Raw genomic sequence first — 16,224 nt, 5'->3', positions numbered from 1 at the left:
CCCACTCCCCTCCCAGAGCCGGGGAGAGAACCCAGGAGTCCTGGCTCCCAGCCCCCCCTGCTCTAACCACCAGCCCCCACTCCCGTCCCGGTGCCCCAGTCTCTGCATGCTGCTGATAAGGCTCCTGGGGCTGCTGGGCGGGGCCAGGCCCCGTGGGTCCCTTATCGGGGCAGGCGGCCGGGGGACGGGAGGTCCTGGCTGCATCGTGCCGCGGTCCCAGGGGTGGGGGGCTGTCGCTGGCTGGGGGGACATCTCCTGCTGCCCCCTAACCCCGTCTCTCCCCTCCCCCCGCAGCGGCGCCATGGCCGGGGCCCTGCCCGCTCTCCTGCTCTGCGCCGCCCTGGCCCTCGGCGCCCGGGCCGACGAGTTGCTGGCCAGCACCCGGGCGGGGCAGGTGCGGGGCCTGCGGGTGCCCGTCCTCTCGGGCCAGGTCTCCGCCTTCCTGGGCATCCCGTACGCCGAGCCGCCCGTGGGCCGGCTGCGCTTCCGCCGGCCGGAGCCCAAGCGGGGCTGGAGCGGGGTGCTGGATGCCGGTGCCTACCGCCACGCCTGCCACCAGTACGTGGACACCCTGTACCCCGGCTTCCCCGGCACGGAGATGTGGAACCCCAACCGGGAGATGAGCGAGGACTGCCTGTACCTCAACCTGTGGGTGCCCTCCCCGCGCCCCCGCAACGCCACCGTGCTGGTCTGGATCTACGGCGGCGGCTTCTACAGCGGCTCCGCCTCGCTGGACGTCTACGACGGGCGCTTCCTGGCCCACGCCGAGCAGGTGGTGGTGGTCTCCATGAACTACCGGGTGGGGGCCTTCGGCTTCCTGGCCCTCTCGGGCAGCCAGGAGGCGCCGGGCAACGTGGGGCTGCTGGACCAGCGCCTGGCGCTGCAGTGGGTGCAGAGCAACATCCACTTCTTCGGGGGCAACCCCAAGGCGGTGACCATCTTCGGGGAGAGCGCCGGGGCCGCCTCGGTGGGCATGCACCTGCTCTCGCCCGGCAGCCGCCCGCTCTTCCGCCGCGCCATCCTGCAGAGCGGGGTGCCCAACGCCCCCTGGGCCACCGTGGCCCCGGCCGAGGGCCGGCGCCGGGCCGGCCAGCTGGCCAAGCTGGTGGGCTGCCCGCCGGGCAACGACTCGGAGCTGGTGGCCTGTCTGCGGGACAAGACCCCGCAGGAGCTGATCGACCAGGAGTGGCAGGTGCTGCCCCACCAGAGCGTCTTCCGCTTCTCCTTCGTGCCGGTGGCCGACGGGGACTTCTCCGGCGAGGTGCCCGAGGCCCCGGCGGGCGCCGGCGGCTTCCAGGAGACCCAGGCGCTGGTGGGGGTGGTGCGGGACGAGGGCACCTACTTCCTGATCTACGGGGCGCCCGGCTTCAGCAAGGACAACGAGAGCCTGATCAGCCGGGAGGACTTCCTGGGCGGGGTGCGCATGGGGGTGCCCCAGGCCAACGAGCTGGCGGCCGAGGCCGTGGTGCTGCAATACACCGACTGGCTGGACCAGGACAACCCGGTGAAGAACCGGGAGGCCATGGACGACATCGTGGGCGACCACAACGTCATCTGCCCCGTCACCCACTTCGCCCTGCGGCTGGCCGAGCGCGGCGCCCGCGTCTACTCCTACTTCTTCGACCACCGCGCCTCCAACATGCTCTGGCCCCCCTGGATGGGGGTGCCCCACGGCTACGAGATCGAGTTCGTCTTCGGCCTGCCCCTCGACCCCGGCCTCAACTACACGGCCGAGGAGGCCGCGCTCAGCCGACGCATCATGCGCTACTGGGCCAACTTCGCCCGCACCGGGTACCGGGGGGGGCTGGGGGCGGCCCCTGGAGTGGGGGGCAGGCGGGGGGTTGGTCCCTGGAGGGGGGGAAGGTGGGTGGCCTTGGAGGTCTCTGGGGGGTCCCCAGACTGAGAGGCAGTTGGGTGGGTTTGGGGGTCCCCAGGGGTGAGTCAGTGGAGGGATGTCCCCACACTGGGGGGTAGGTGGGTGGGTTTGGGGGGTCCCCGGAGGGGAGGTCCCCACACTGGGGGCAGGCGGGTGTGTTTGGGGGTCCCTGGTGGGGAGCTCCCCACACTGGGGGGCAGGCAGGTGGGTTTGGGGGTGCCCAGGGTGAGTCAGTGGAGGGGGTCACCACACTGGGGTAGCTGGGTGGATTTGGGGGGTCCCCAGATGGGGGGGTCCCCACACAGGGGGCAGGCGGGTGGGTTTGGGGGTCCCCGGAGGGCAGGTCCCCACACTGGGGGTAGCTGGGTGGATTTGGGGGTCCCCGGAGGGCAGGTCCCCACACTGGGGGTAGCTGGATGGATTTGGGGGGTCCCCGGAGGGGAGGTCCCCACACCGGGGGCAGGCGGGTGGGTTTGGGGGTCCAGGGGTGAGTCAGTGGAAGGGGTCCACACCGGGGGGCAGGCAGGTGGGTTTGGGGGTCCCCAGAGGGCAGGTCCCCACACCGGGGCTGGCGGGGGGGTTTGGGGGTCCCCGGAGGGGGGGTCCCCACACCGGGGGGCAGGCGGGTGGGTTTGGGGGTCCCCAGAGGGCAGGTCCCCAAACTGGGGGTAGCTGGGTGGATTTGGGGGGTCCCCAGAGGGGGGGTCCCCACACCGGGGGGCAGGTGGGTGGGTTTGGGGGTCCCGGAGGGGGTCCCACACCGGGGGCAGGCGGGTGGGTTTGGGGTCCCCGGAGGGGGTCCCCACACCGGGGCAGGCAGGTGGGTTGGGGTCCCCAGAGGGCAGGTCCCCAAACTGGGGGTAGCTGGGTGGATTTGGGGGGTCCCCAGAGGGGGGTCCCCACACCGGGGGGCAGGCGGGTGGGTTTGGGGGTCCCCAGCCAGCAGAGCCTGACCCCTCTCCCCCCCCACGCAGGGACCCGAACGAGGCGTCGGAGCGGGGCACGCGCTGGCCCCCCTACACCCCGCGGGGGCAGCAGTACGTGCGGCTGAACCCGCGCCCCCTGGCTGTGGGGCAGGGGCTCCGGGCCCAGGTCTGCGCCTTCTGGAACCGCTTCCTACCGAAGCTGCTCAACATCACCGGTGAGACGCCCGGGGCCTGCCATACCGGGGGCAGGAGACCGCGGGGGGGGCCCTATATTGGGAAGGGGGCCGTGGGGCATCAGTGGGGGGATCTTTGCCGCGTGGGGAGGGCGGAGGGAAAAGGGATGGGGAAGGGGAGGAGCTCACAGAGGTAAACTGAGGCAGGGCAAACCAAATATTTCCCCCTCCCCCGCCATCACGGCCCAGCCAGCCCGGTATCCCTGCCCCCCAAGGTCCGGGCCATGGCTTAATCCCCCCCCTCCTCTTTTTTTTTCTCCCCTGTAGAGCCATGCGCTGCAACCGACCGGGGCCCCGGGCCCCCCCCAGCCCCACTGCCCCTCCTCGCCCTCCTCCCCCTCCTCGCCTTGCGGCTCAGGCCCTGAGAGCGGATCCTGCATGCACCGGACGGCTGGGCGGGGGCGGGGCGGGGGAGCCCTGGCCCTCAAGGGGTCGGCTCGGGGCGGAGCCGGCCCCAGACGGGGGCAGTTCGGCGCCTGTGGAACTGCTGGCCACTAGGGGGCAGCGAGCCGCAGCTCAATGAATCGGCCACTAGGGGGCAGCGAGCCGCAGCTCAATGAATCGGCCACTAGGGGGCAGCGAGCCGGAGCTCAATGAATCGGCCACTAGGGGGCAGCGAGCCGCAGCTCAATGAATCGGCCACTAGGGGGCAGCGAGCCGCAGCTCAATGAATCGGCCACTAGGGGGCAGCGAGCTGGGACCTGGGGAACTCCTGACCACTAGGGGGCAGCGAGCCGGAGCTCAATGAATCGGCCACTAGGGGGCAGCGAGCCGGAGCTCAATGAATCGGCCACTAGGGGGCAGCGAGCCGCAGCTCAATGAATCGGCCACTAGGGGGCACCGAGCCGCAGCTCAATGAATCGGCCACTAGGGGGCACCGAGCCGCAGCTCAATGAATCGGCCACTAGGGGGCAGCGAGCCGCAGCTCAATGAATCGGCCACTAGGGGGCAGCGAGCCGGAGCTCAATGAATCGGCCACTAGGGGGCAGCGAGCTGGGACCTGGGGAACTCCTGACCACTAGGGGGCAGCGAGCCGGAGCTCAATGAATCGGCCACTAGGGGGCAGCGAGCTGGGACCTGGGGAACTCCTGACCACTAGGGGGCAGCGAGCCGCAGCTCAATGAATCGGCCACTAGGGGGCAGCGAGCGGGGACCAGGGAACTCCTGACCACTAGGGGCCACCGAGCCGGAGCTCAATGAATCGGCCACTAGGGGGCAGCGAGCCGGAGCTCAATGAATCAGCCACTAGGGGGCAGCGAGCTGGGACCTGGGGAACTCCTGACCACTAGGGGGCACCGAGCCGCAGCTCAATGAATCGGCCACTAGGGGGCACCGAGCTGTTGCCAGGGGGGCAGCGCCCCGCCCCAGGGGGCATTTCCTAGCCAGGATTTTAACACTCAGGCCGGGGCCGAGAGCAACGGCAGCTCCGCAGCTCCGACGCCGCTGCCGGCCCCCCCGGCAGGGGAACAGGGGCTGGGGAGGTGGGGCAGCAGGGACAGGGCGGAGCCTTGCTGCACAAGCACCGCACGGCCGCACCTCTGTGCACACGTAGACGCACGCGCGGCACATGGGCTGCCCACACCCGCGCTGCGGGCGCACGCTGCCACACGGTGCACACTCGCTCCACCCGTACCCGGCGCGCACTGCGCACCATTCGCAACCGCCACCCCCGGCCGCGCTGCACGCGGGCACCGCACGCGCACTGCGTGAACGCTGCACACGGACGCACCGCACGCGCACTGCGTGAACGCTGCACACGGGCACACTGCACGCGCACTGCGTGAACGCTGCACACGCACTGCGTGAACGCTGCACACGGACGCACTGCACGCGCACTGCGTGAACGCTGCACACGGGCACTGCACGCGCACTGCGTGAACGCTGCACACGGACGCACTGCACGCGCACTGCGTGAACGCTGCACACGGACGCACTGCACGCGCACTGCGTGAACGCTGCACACGGTCACACTGCACGCGCACTGCGTGAATGCTGCACACGGGCACACCGCACGCGCACTGCGTGAACGCTGCACACGGACGCACCGCACGCGCACTGCGTGAACGCTGCACACGGGCACCGCACGCGCACTGCGTGAACGCTGCACCCGGACGCACCGCACGCGCACTGCGTGAACGCTGCACCCGGACGCACCGCACGCGCACTGCGTGAACGCTGCACACGGTCGCACCGCACGCGCACTGCGTGAACGCTGCACACGGACGCACCGCACGCGCACTGTGTGAACGCTGCACACGGGCACACCGCACACGCACTGCGTGAACGCTGCACCCGGGCACTGCACGTGCACTGCGTGAACGCTGCACACGGACGCACCGCACACGCACTGCGTGAACGCTGCACACGGACGCACCGCACGCGCACTGCGTGAACGCTGCACGCGCACTGCGTGAACGCTGCATACGGGCACTGCACGCGCAGTGCGTGAACGCTTCACAAGGACGCACCGCATGCGCACTGCGTGAACGCTGCACCTGGGCACTGCACGCGCACTGCGTGAACGCTGCACACGGGTGCACCGCACGCGCACTGCGTGAACGCTGCACACGGGCACTGCACGCGCACTGCGTGAACGCTGCACACGGACACACCGCACGGGGCCGTGGCACACACGGGGCGGACGCACGCCATCCGGTGGGGGGAGGGGAACCGCGGGGGCCAGGCTCACACTGGGGTTCCCGATCTCTGCGACCCAGACACCCCTACACCCCGCGGGGGGCTGTCACCCCCCAACCCCCTGAGCCCAGCCGGGGGGATTTCTGGCCTCTTATAAAAGACATTTTTTGGTGTTTCCTTTTGCATGCCGTGTTCGTGTCTTTGACGATTCAACCCCCCCCCCCATAAAGTGACCATGGGGAGGGGGGGCAGGGTGTGTTGGGGGGCTGGAGGGGGAGAGGTGGGGCACATAAGGGGTGGAGTGGGGCCCCCTGTGGTGGGGAGAAAACTGAGTTGGGGAGGGGACACAGAGAGGTGTGGGGGGCGAGAGGTGTGGGGGGAGGGGCTGTCAGTATAAAGGGGGTGATCGGATATGGGGGGAGGGGCTCTGGCGTGTGGGCAGGGGGCACTCAGGGGCTGGAGGTAGGGGGCAGAGAGGGGCCCTGTCCCGCAGCAGAGGGGGGCTTAGGGGGTTAATGCTCAGGCGGGGGGAGGGCAGCACAGGGATGAGGTTCGGGGGGGGCTGGGTCGTGAGGGTGACGCCGCTTTGCAGATGCGAGATGAGGGGGAGGGGCTGCTTGGCTCTGCCACCCCCCAGACACTGCCCCACACGTGGGAACCCCCACCCACACATCAACACCTGGGCACTGCCCCTTCTAACCCACCCGCCCCCACTCCCCTCCCAGAGCTGGGGGGAGAACCCAGGAGTCCTGGCTCCCAGCCCCCACCCCTCCGAGAGCCGGGGAGAGAACCCAGGAGTCCTGGCTCCCAGCCCCCCCTGCCCTGACCCACCAGCCCCCTCCCAGAGCCAGGGAGAACCCAGGAGTCCTGGCTCCCAGCCCCCCCTGCTCTAACCCACCCGCCCCCCGCCCATCCCAGAGCCGGGGAGAACCCCGGCGTCCTGGCGCCCAGCCCCTGCTCTAACCCCCAGCCCCACTCCTCCCAGAGCCGGGGAGAGAACCCAGGAGTCCTGGCTCCCCGCCCCCCCTGCTCTAACCACCAGCCCCACTCCCTCCCAGAGCCGGGGAGAGAACCCAGGAGTCCTGGCTCCCAGCCCCCTGCTCTGACCCACCAGCCCCCACTGCCCTCCCAGAGCCGGGGAGAGAACCCAGGAGTCCTGGCTCCCAGCCCCTGTGCTCTAACCCACCAGCTCCCCCCTCCCCTCCCCTCCCCGAGCTGGGGAGAGAACCCAGGAGTCCTGGCTCCCAGCCCCCCTGCTCTGACCCACCAGCCCCCACTCCCCTCCCAGAGCCGGGGAGAGAACCCAGGCATCCTGGCTCCCAGCCCCCCTGCTCTAGCCCACCAGCCCCCACTCCTCCCAGAGCCGGGAGAGAACCCAGGCATCCTGGCTCCCAGCCCCCGCTGCTCCAACCCACCAGCCCACTCCCCTCCCAGAGCCAGGGAGAGAACCCAGGAGTCCTGGCTCCCAGCCCCCCTGCTCTAACCACCAGCTCCCACTCCCCTCCCAGAGCTGGGGAGAGAACCCAGGAGTCCTGGCTCCCAGCCCCCCCTGCTCTAACCCAGCAGCCCCCACTCCTCCCAGAGCCGGGAGAGAACCCAGGAGTCCTGGCTCCCAGCCCCTGCTCCAACCCACCAGCCCCACTCCCCTCCCAGAGCCGGGGAGAGAACCCAGGAGTCCTGGCTCCCAGCCCCCCCTGCTCCAACCCACCAGCCCCCACTCCCCTCCCAGAGCCGGGGAGAGAACCCAGGAGTCCTGGCTCCCAGCCCCCGCCAGTTCTAACCACTGCACCTCACTCCTTTCCCAGAGCTGGAGAGAACCCAGGAGTCCTGGCTCCCAGCTCCCCCTGCTCTAACTCACCAGCCCCACTCCTCCCCAGAGCCGGGAGAGAACCCAGGAGTCCTGGCTCCCAGCCCCTGCTCCAACCCACCAGACCCCACTCCTCCCAGAGCCAGGGAGAGAACCCAGGAGTCCTGGCTCCCAGCCCCCCTGCTCCAACCCACCAGCCCCCACTCCCCTCCCAGAGCCGGGGAGAGAACCCAGGAGTCCTGGCTCCCAGCCCCCCCTGCTCTAACCCAGCAGCCCCCACTCCTCTCTCAGAGCCAGGGAGAGAACCCAGGAGTCCTGACTCCCAGCCCCCCCTGCTCTAACCCAGCAGCCCCCACTCCCCTCCCAGAACAGGGGAGAGATCCCAGGAGTCCTGGCTCCCAGCCCCACAGCTCTAACCCACAACCCCCCACGCCCCACCCACAGCCCGGGCGCGAAACCAGGAGTCCTGGCTCCCAGCCCCACCTGCTCTAACCCACCAGCCCCCACTCCCCTCCCAGCGCCGGGGAGAGAACCCAGGAGTCCTGGCTCCCAGCCCCCCCTGCTCTAACCCACCAGCCCCCACTCCCCTCCCAGAGCCGGGGAGAGAACCCAGGAGTCCTGGCTCCCAGCCCCTGCTCCAACCCACCAGCCCCACTCCTCCCAGAGCCGGGGAGAGAACCCAGGAGTCCTGGCTCCCAGCCCCCCTGCTCTAACCCACCAGCCCCCACTCCCCTCCCAGAGCCGGGGAGAGAACCCAGGAGTCCTGGCTCCTGCATTATCCTGTTCAGCCCCTGGATGTCAAATACCTCGTGTGATCCCTGCTCCGCCGTACCGGGCCGGGCGGCACCGGATGAGGATCACGTCTGGGGCGCGTCCTCGGGCCCCGTGGCCGGTCCAGGTCTCCATGATGTGGCCCCTGCAGAAGTGTTCGCTTGGCCCCGGTTAGATTCTGTGTCACCCCCCAGGCCCCCCAGGGCCACGCCTGATCCACGCCGGGGGGGGGGGCGTCACTGCCAACACCCACGGGGGTCACACAACAGGGGGCCGGTGGTGGCCGACGCCCAGAGACAGGCGGGTGACGGCAGAGCAGAGAATTCAAGGCCCCGGGGGTCGGGTGAACACATCCAAAGTGCACCGCGACCCCCAACCGAAGAGAGATTCAGCCCGAGCCGCAGCGACCGAGCAGGACCGGGAGCGACCCGGAAAACGAGCCCCCCCGGCTGCGAAGCGTCGGCCGGAAAAGCCAACCCGGCCCCCGGGCCCGGAGCAAGGACTCGCCGGTGTCCAGCCGCCGCGGGCGCTGCCAGAGCCCGAGAGACGCGGCTCGACCAGCCGGGGGCGCAAGGGGCGGTAGATGCACGCAACATGGACGTTTCTGCAGCTGTTGGCAGCGGGGACTCGACAGCGGAGGGACCGACACCCCCCCAGACGGAGAGCGGCTGCAGGGCCGCGGAAACAACCGACTCGAGACCCCGACGTGCCCCGGAGCGACAGCCCAGGGACCCCGCGTCACGGCGGCCGAACGAGACGGGATTCCCAGCAGCCCGCGGGCGAGCGGAGGGAGCTGGGCCGACGGCCCAGGAAACCCGCCGGCAGCCAGGGCTGGTCCTCGCTCGCCTGGGCTACGGAGCAGCCGGTCGCGGGGCCCGGCGACTGGCCACGCTGGGGGGGGTGGGGTGTTAAAGGCACAGCGGGGGGGGGGACAAACGCCAGCCTGGATCCGGCCCCGAGCGGCGCTCGGTCCCCCGTCTTGTGAACGGGCCTGGGGGGATTGTTCGGGGCAGGGGGCTCTGGGCCCAGCTCTGAGGGACGCTAACCGCCCCCCCCCGGGCTCTCTTCCCCCCCCCAGATAACATCGAGGAGGCCGAGCGCCAGTGGCGGCTGGAGTTTCACCGCTGGAGCGCGTACATGGGCCACTGGAAAAGCCAGTTCGACCACTACAGCCGACAGGACCGCTGCTCCGAGCTGTGAGGGGGCGGCCCCCCAACAGCCCCCCAACCCCTCACAGCCCCCACAGACCCTCACCTCCTCCTCACAGCCCCCCACCGCTGCTCCGAGCTGTGAGGGGGGCAGCCCCCCGACAGCCCCCCAACCCCTCACAGCCTCCCCCAACAGCCCCTGACCTCCTCCCAGCCCCCACAGACCCTCACCTCCTCCTCACAGCCCCTCACCACTGCTCCGAGCTGTGAGGGGGCGGCCCCCCCGACAGCCCCCCACCTCCTCCCAGACCCCACAGACCCTCACCTCCTCCTCACAGCCCCCCATCGCTGCTGTGAGGGGGCGGCCCCCAAACCCCTCAGCCCCACACCTACCCCCTCCCACTCTCCCCCACACCCCTCCCCCACTCTCCTCCCCAGCCCCCCTGCCTGGCCCCCCAGCCATGGGGAAGGGGGGGGGGTAACCGGACTGTGCAATCTGAGACCCCCACCCCAGTCTAAGGTGTGTGTGTGAGACCCCCACCCCCGTATCTGTATATAACGGTTATTTAAGAGATTTGTGAGAAATAGATAAATATCTATATTATATACGCAGCCCCCCGAGGCGCCGCCCGGGAGCCCCGCGCTGCCCCCCGCCTCCCACCCCCCAACCCCTCCCTCCGCGGACCCCCAATGCCCAGCCCCAACTCATCCCCGTGCTGCCCCCAACCCCTCCCCGCGCTGCCCCCAACTCCCAGCCCCCAACCCTCCCCACGCGGGACCCCCAACTCCCAGCCCCCAACCCCTCCCCGTGCTGCCCCCGACTCCCAGCCCCAACCCCTCCCCACGCGGACCCCAATGCCCAGCCCCAACTCATCCCCGTGCTGCCCCCAACCCCTCCCGCTGCCCCCAACTCCCAGCCCCCAACCCCTCCCCATGTGGACCCCAACTCCCAGCCCCAACCCCTCCCCGTGCTGCCCCCGACTCCCAGCCCCCAACCCCTCCCCACGCTGCCCCCAATGCCCAGCCCCAACTCATCCCCGTGCTGCCCCCAACCCCTCCCCACACTGCCCCCAATGCCCAGCCCCAACTCATCCCGTGCTGCCCCCGACTCCCAGCCCCCAACTCCGCCCCACGCTGAGCCCCAACTCACCAAACACCCCGTCATCGCCCCAATGTTCCCTCCTGCAGCCCCCCCCCTCTATATTAGCTGGGTCCTACAGCTGCTCCCCGATTGTCCCCTGCCCCACCCTCCCTCAACCCCACCCCTGCCCCATGTCTGGGCTCCCCCAGCAGCTCACGACCCCCCCTTCCCTGAAGCCTCAGCGGGAAGCTGCATCAACAAGTGGGGGGCGGCTCGGAGCCCCCCCGACCCCCCAACAACCTGCATGGCCCCCGCGCGCAGCCCTCCGGGCCCGGCCTCCGTGTGAACCGTCCAATAAAGGCATTAAAGACACAGACTGTGCCTTGGCGTGGGGGGGCTGCAGGTCGGGAGGGAGGGGCACCCCTGAGCTGGGGGGCTGCAGGTCGGGAGTGAGGAGCACGTGTGGGGGCGGGGGCGGGGCCTGCAGTTCCCCTGGTGGCCACCAGGGGGCTCCGCTCCAGCTCCGCTTTGCAGCGCGGGTGCCGCGGTCGCGAGTGGGCGGGGGGGAGCAGGGACCCGGCGGGATCTCGCTATTTGGGGGGCCAGGGGGCAGGTCTAGCCGCCCCCCCCCAAGCCTGCAGCGTCTGTGGGTGGGGAGGTGGGAATGGGCTGGGGGGCAGGGGTCTGTGGGGGTGGGGGCAGCAGGTGGGGGGCAGGAGACCCCTGACTCTGCCCCTGGCTCCGGCGGGACCCCCAGATCCTCGCCTGGCCCTTCCCCAGGTAGGTGGGGGGTGAGGCAGGTTCTCGGAGTCCAGGGGGTCCCCCCCCAGTTCTCCCCCCGCCCCCCGTGACATTTAACCCCAGCCAGGTCCGTCCGTCTGTCCCAGTCGGCCACTCGGTGTCTCAGGCCCCTTCGCTGCCCCCCAGCCCCACACGTAACAGTGGGGCGGTTTGGGGGTTCATCGGTGTTGGGGGGGCTCTGGGGGCAGTTTGGGGTCCAGGACGCTCTGGGGGTCCCCAGTTCCGGGAGGTTCTGTTCCAGGGGGGTGTATGGGGGCTCAGACCCCCTCTAACTCTCCTCTCTTCTCCCCACACCTCACCAACGGCAGCCCCCTCGGGCGGGACCCCCCCCCCCGGCTGGCCTGGGACCCGAATCCTGACCCCTCCATGCACTGAGACAGGGATATGTGAGGGCGTCCGCCCGCTGGGACCCCGAGGAGCCAGAAGGAATCGGGGCGCTGCTCAGAATCAGGGACCATGTTTTGGGGGGGGCAGCTGGTATCCAGGTCCCGCCTCACACTCCCGTACCCCCAACTCCGCCCAGACTGGGGGGGTGGGGCAGGCGTATCCCTGAGCATTAGTGTGTTGTGGGGCCCTGCAAAACGTAGGGGGGAATCGATCCCCATTTTTGCAGGGGGGTCCCCCGCCCCCCACCCTGGCCTGGGGGGCGGGGGACTCTGCCAGGGGGCATGTTGCCTGGGGAGCTGGACTCTGCCAGGCTTTTCCTTGGGGGAGGGGAGCCCCCCGTTGTCCCTGCCCCCCACCTCTGTCACTGAGTGACTGTTCTGAAAGGGTTAATGAAGCAGGAACTGACTTGTCAACTCTTGTCCTTCTGTACGGGGGGGGGGGCAGCCCCCCAAATCCTCCATGGGGTTCTGGAGCCCCCCCCCACCAGAGCCCCACAGCCCCCCACCCCCTGTTCAGCCTGTGGGGCCGCTCTCCCCAGGGGCTTATCCCAGAAACCCCATTTCTGGGCAGCAGAGTAACCCCGGGGGTCTCCCCGCTGCATGGACACCCCCCAGCTGAGATCAGCCCCCCACCCCACTGCCCATGGCGCTGGGTGCTGCATGGACCCAGGGCGACGCCCTCCCGGCTCCCACAAGCTCACAGCCCGACAGACGCAGGCTGGGGGACCCCAGGGCCGCAGGGACTCCCCCGACCACCCCCACAGGGCCGGGGGCAGACCCAGGAGCCCAGCCCCAGAAGCAGGAAATGGGCCCAGGGCTGGGCTGGCAGGGGCTGCGGGTCGGGAGTGAGGGGCACCGGCAGAGCGGGGGGGGGGGGGGGGGCTGCAGGTTGGCTCCCAGCACAGGTCATTGAGGGGTCGGGTTACAGCTGCCCTTTGACCTTTGCTGATTGGTAGACTCCAGATAATTGATTGACAGTTCAGTATTCACCACTGGGGCAGAGCAGGTGGGGCTGGGAGCCAGGACTCCTGGGTTCTCTCCCTGGCTCTGGGAGGAGTGGGGGCGGGTGGGTCCGCGCCGGGGGGGCTGGGAGCCAGGACTCCTGGGTTCTCTCCCCGGCGCTGGGCGGGGAGTGTGGGCTGGTGGGTAGAGCAGAGGGGGCTGGGAGCCAGGACTCCTGGGTTCTCTCCCCGGCGCTGGGAGGGGAGTGGGGGCTGGTGGTTAGAGCAGGGGGGCTGGGAGCCAGGACTCCTGGGTTCACTCCCGGCTCTGGGAGGAGTGGGGCTGATGGGTCAGAGCAGGGGGCTGGGAGCCTGGACTCCTGGGTTCTCTCCCGGCGCTGGGTGGGGCGGGGGGGCTGGTGGGTTAGAGCAGGGGGGCTCGGAGCCAGCAGTCCTGGGTGCTCTCCCGGCTCTGGGAGGAGTGGGGCTGGTGGGTTAGAGCAGGGGGCTGGGAACCAGGACTCCTGGGTTCTCTCCCCGGCTCTGGGAGGGGAGTGGGGTCTGGTGGGTTAGAGCAGGGGGGGGCCGAGAGCCAGGACGCCTGGGTTCTCTCCATGCCCTCCCCCCACATACTGCCTGTCCCCTTTTATCTCACAGACCCATTTACCGATAACCCCACAGCTGCCCCCAGGATCCTGCTCTGGGGGGGGGGCATTACCCAGCCAGCTGCTCCCCAGAGCTGTCCCATGGATAGTGGGGGGGGGCAGTCTCTGTTCCTGCGGGTGGGGAAGGGGCTGGCTTGCGATTTCCTGTGGGGGGGGGGGTTCCCCTTTGCTCCCCCTCCCTATCTGCACCCCCCCCCCGTGGGAGCTGAATACAGTAGGAGATGGGGGGCAGGGCATGTGAGAACGGGGGGGTCCCTGTCCCCACGGCGAGGGGGGGCCCACGCCGGGCCCTGGTAAATCCGGCTGCGGGTCGGCAGCAGCAGATTCGAGTGTGCGGAGCCGCAGCGGCTGAGTGAGCCGGAGTGTGAACAGCACAAATCAGACCCTTCCCTCCCCCCCCGGCCCCCCCGGGGCTCCCAGGGAGCTGGGGGGCGGGGGCCCCCCAGGGGCAGTGGGGGGGCTGGAGGCCGTGCCGTGGGGGGGCCTTGCGTGGCGGGGGGGGCCGTGGGGCGCGGGAGACCCAGCGGCCGTTTGCGAAGCGCCCCAGCCTGCCAAGTGGCTGGGAGTTGGCACCGTGACAAAGTCAGCCAGGGACGTTCGCGTTGGCGCGGGCCGGAGCCCCGGAAAGGGGAATTTTTCCCCGGCCCCCCGCCGGGCCGATCGCCCCCAAACTTCACACCCGCCCAGGGGGGGCCCGGGGCCGCGCCCGGGAATTTTGGCGGATTTTTCCCGCCCGCCCAAGGGGGTTTATTCAAGTGTAGAAAGTTGTGCAGGGGGAAAAAGACCGAACCTTCGCTGCTCACCCGGGCTCGGGGTTTTTTCCCCTCCCTCGCCACAATTGCACCGAAAGGGCTTGCGGCTCTTGGGGGGGGGGCCCCCGAGGAGGGATCCCCCCCTTTGCCAAGCGGGGGGCCGGGCAGGGATGCAGCCCCGCCGGGGGGGGGCGGCTTTGGGGACGGACCTGCCCCATGGCACCCAGGCTGGGGTAGGACCCGGCGGGGGGGCTGCTTCCCCCCCGGACGGAGACCGTATTTTTTTCGCGTTGGATTTCTTTGTCCTGGGGCGCCCAGCGGGCGAATCCCCCCCCCCACGTCCCAGCTCCCCGAATATTTGTCAGGGGTAAGGAAGGAGCTCGCAGAAAACCCAGGCCCCGGCCTGGCGGCAGGTAAGTGGGGGGGCAGGGGGCGGCGGGGGGCTGGGGGTCCCCGCCGGGTGCAGCCCACGCCGGGGGGACGTCCCGCTCTGCTGGCAGGGTGGGCGCCCGCGAGTGCCCGGCTGCCTCGCTCGCTGGGCTGCGGGTGGTGTATTTTTCTTTTTGAATTTTATTTGCAAGGGGAGGGGGGAAAAAAAGGGAAAAAAAAATCCAGCCGTGGGGAAAGTCGTCGGCAACGAAACCATTTTTTTGGTGGGGGGCGAACGGGAACCGAACAAAGCGCCGGGGCGGGGAGGGGGGGGCGGAGGCGTCACAACGCGAATGGCTGGGAAAGACGGAGGATCGGCCCCCCGAAACGACAGCGAAAACCCAGAATCGAGCCTCGGGAAACCTCCCGGAGCTGGGCCCTCGGCCCCCCCAGGATCGGCGCCCCCCAAAAGGGCCCGGGGGAGGGCAGAGAGCGGCCGGGGGCACCCCGAGAGGCCCCGGAACCGGCCTCCCCCCGAATGGCGACTGGAAAATCACCACCATTCGGGGGAAAAAACCCCACCAGAGCCGGGAGCCCCTGCCCAGCCTCCCCCTGCAATGTCCGAGGCCCCCCGAAAACCCACCCGGGCGGGGGGGGCACGATTTGGTTCCCGTCTAGAACGACTCCTGCTCACCCCAAATATGGCGCTGCCGCGTCTAACCCCCCTCCCCGAGCGTAGGGGGACCCCCGGATTTCAGAGGCAGGAGGTTAAATGAGAGACGCTCCCCCCCCGAAACCCCCTCCCCAGATCGCCCCAAAAAGCTCGGGAAGGATTGGAACTAACTGACCCCCCCACACACACACAATCCGGGGTGCGTGGGGGGGGCCGCGGCTTTGTCCAAATTCGCCATTTCTGCCTGCGTCACCCCCACGCCACCCCCCGGCCTGCCCCAGGGCGCGGCAGCTCCTGCCTGCACGGGTTGGGGGGCAGATCCGGGCGGGGGGGGGAGCTTGCTGCCTAAAGCCCCCCTGGATTTACAGTGGGCTGCGCCCCCCCATCAGCTCAGCCAGCCCCCCGAAATCGTGGCTTTGGGGCGCCGGGCCAGGCCGTGCTGGGACTGCATGTGCCGAGGGTACGTTGGTGGGGGGGGGGGGGACTGTGTGTGTTGTTTTCGAATGGGGGTACACGGAGGGGGGGTCGGTCTCACGCGTGTCCTGAGGTTGGGGGGGGCTCGCTGGCGCCCTGGGTTTGGGGTCAGTGTGGGGCCTGTCCCGCCACACACCCCAGAACCAGCGGGCCAGGCCGTGAACCGGTTGTGGGGAGGAAGGGGGCATGTTGGGGTGGGGCATCCGGGACCCTCCCCAATTTTATACCAGCTGGGAGGAGGGTGGGGGGAATCTGGGGGGCAAATCGATTTACGGAGGCGGGAGGGCTTCGGGGAGCCATTATGGGGCTCGACCCCCCCCTCTCAGCCGTTTAACCCCACAAACCTCCCCAGCTTGTGTGGGGGGGGAGTTTCTGTCCTTGTTTCGGGGGGGGTCCCCCATGCAGCACTGGGGGGGCGGGAGTTGCATTCGGGGCTCATTTTAATGGGGAGGGTGACCTAATTAACCAGTATTTTTTCCTGAGGGGGGGGCCGTGATGTCAAGAGCCAGCTGCTGCCCCAGAGGCTGCTGGGAAAAACAGACTCCATTTTCTGTCTGGGGCCCGTCTCCATTTTGGTTTGGGTGGGATCAATGACCACCCACCAGTGACCCCCCCCATTAGGCGGCTGGGGGCCGGCACCCAGATGAAGACCCCCCCATTGTAGCACTTGCCACACACCCCCAG

General features: G+C 69.7%; 1 protein-coding gene across 2 annotated transcripts; it reads left to right on the top strand.

Annotated features, from left to right (window-relative positions):
* Positions 1-300: 300 nt before the first annotated feature.
* Positions 301-9,789, top strand: ACHE (acetylcholinesterase (Cartwright blood group)). 2 transcript variants are annotated; one of them, XM_039500046.1, is made up of 3 exons: positions 301-1,791; positions 2,851-3,017; positions 9,329-9,789. In XM_039500046.1, exons 1-3 carry the CDS (start codon positions 302-304, stop codon positions 9,448-9,450), a joined length of 1,779 nt encoding a protein of 592 aa, XP_039355980.1. In that variant the 5' UTR covers position 301; the 3' UTR covers positions 9,451-9,789. The 2 variants fall into 2 exon arrangements, with proteins under 2 accessions (XP_039355980.1, XP_039355981.1); XM_039500047.1 differs by lacking the exon at positions 9,329-9,789 and adding an exon at positions 3,303-4,170.
* The last annotated feature ends 6,435 nt before the right edge of the window (positions 9,790-16,224 follow it).

The sequence above is a fragment of the Mauremys reevesii genome, linkage group 14 (genome assembly GCF_016161935.1).
Source record: "Mauremys reevesii isolate NIE-2019 linkage group 14, ASM1616193v1, whole genome shotgun sequence".
Classification (NCBI taxonomy): Eukaryota; Metazoa; Chordata; order Testudines; family Geoemydidae; genus Mauremys; species Mauremys reevesii.
This window is presented reverse-complemented; position numbering and strand designations above follow the sequence as displayed.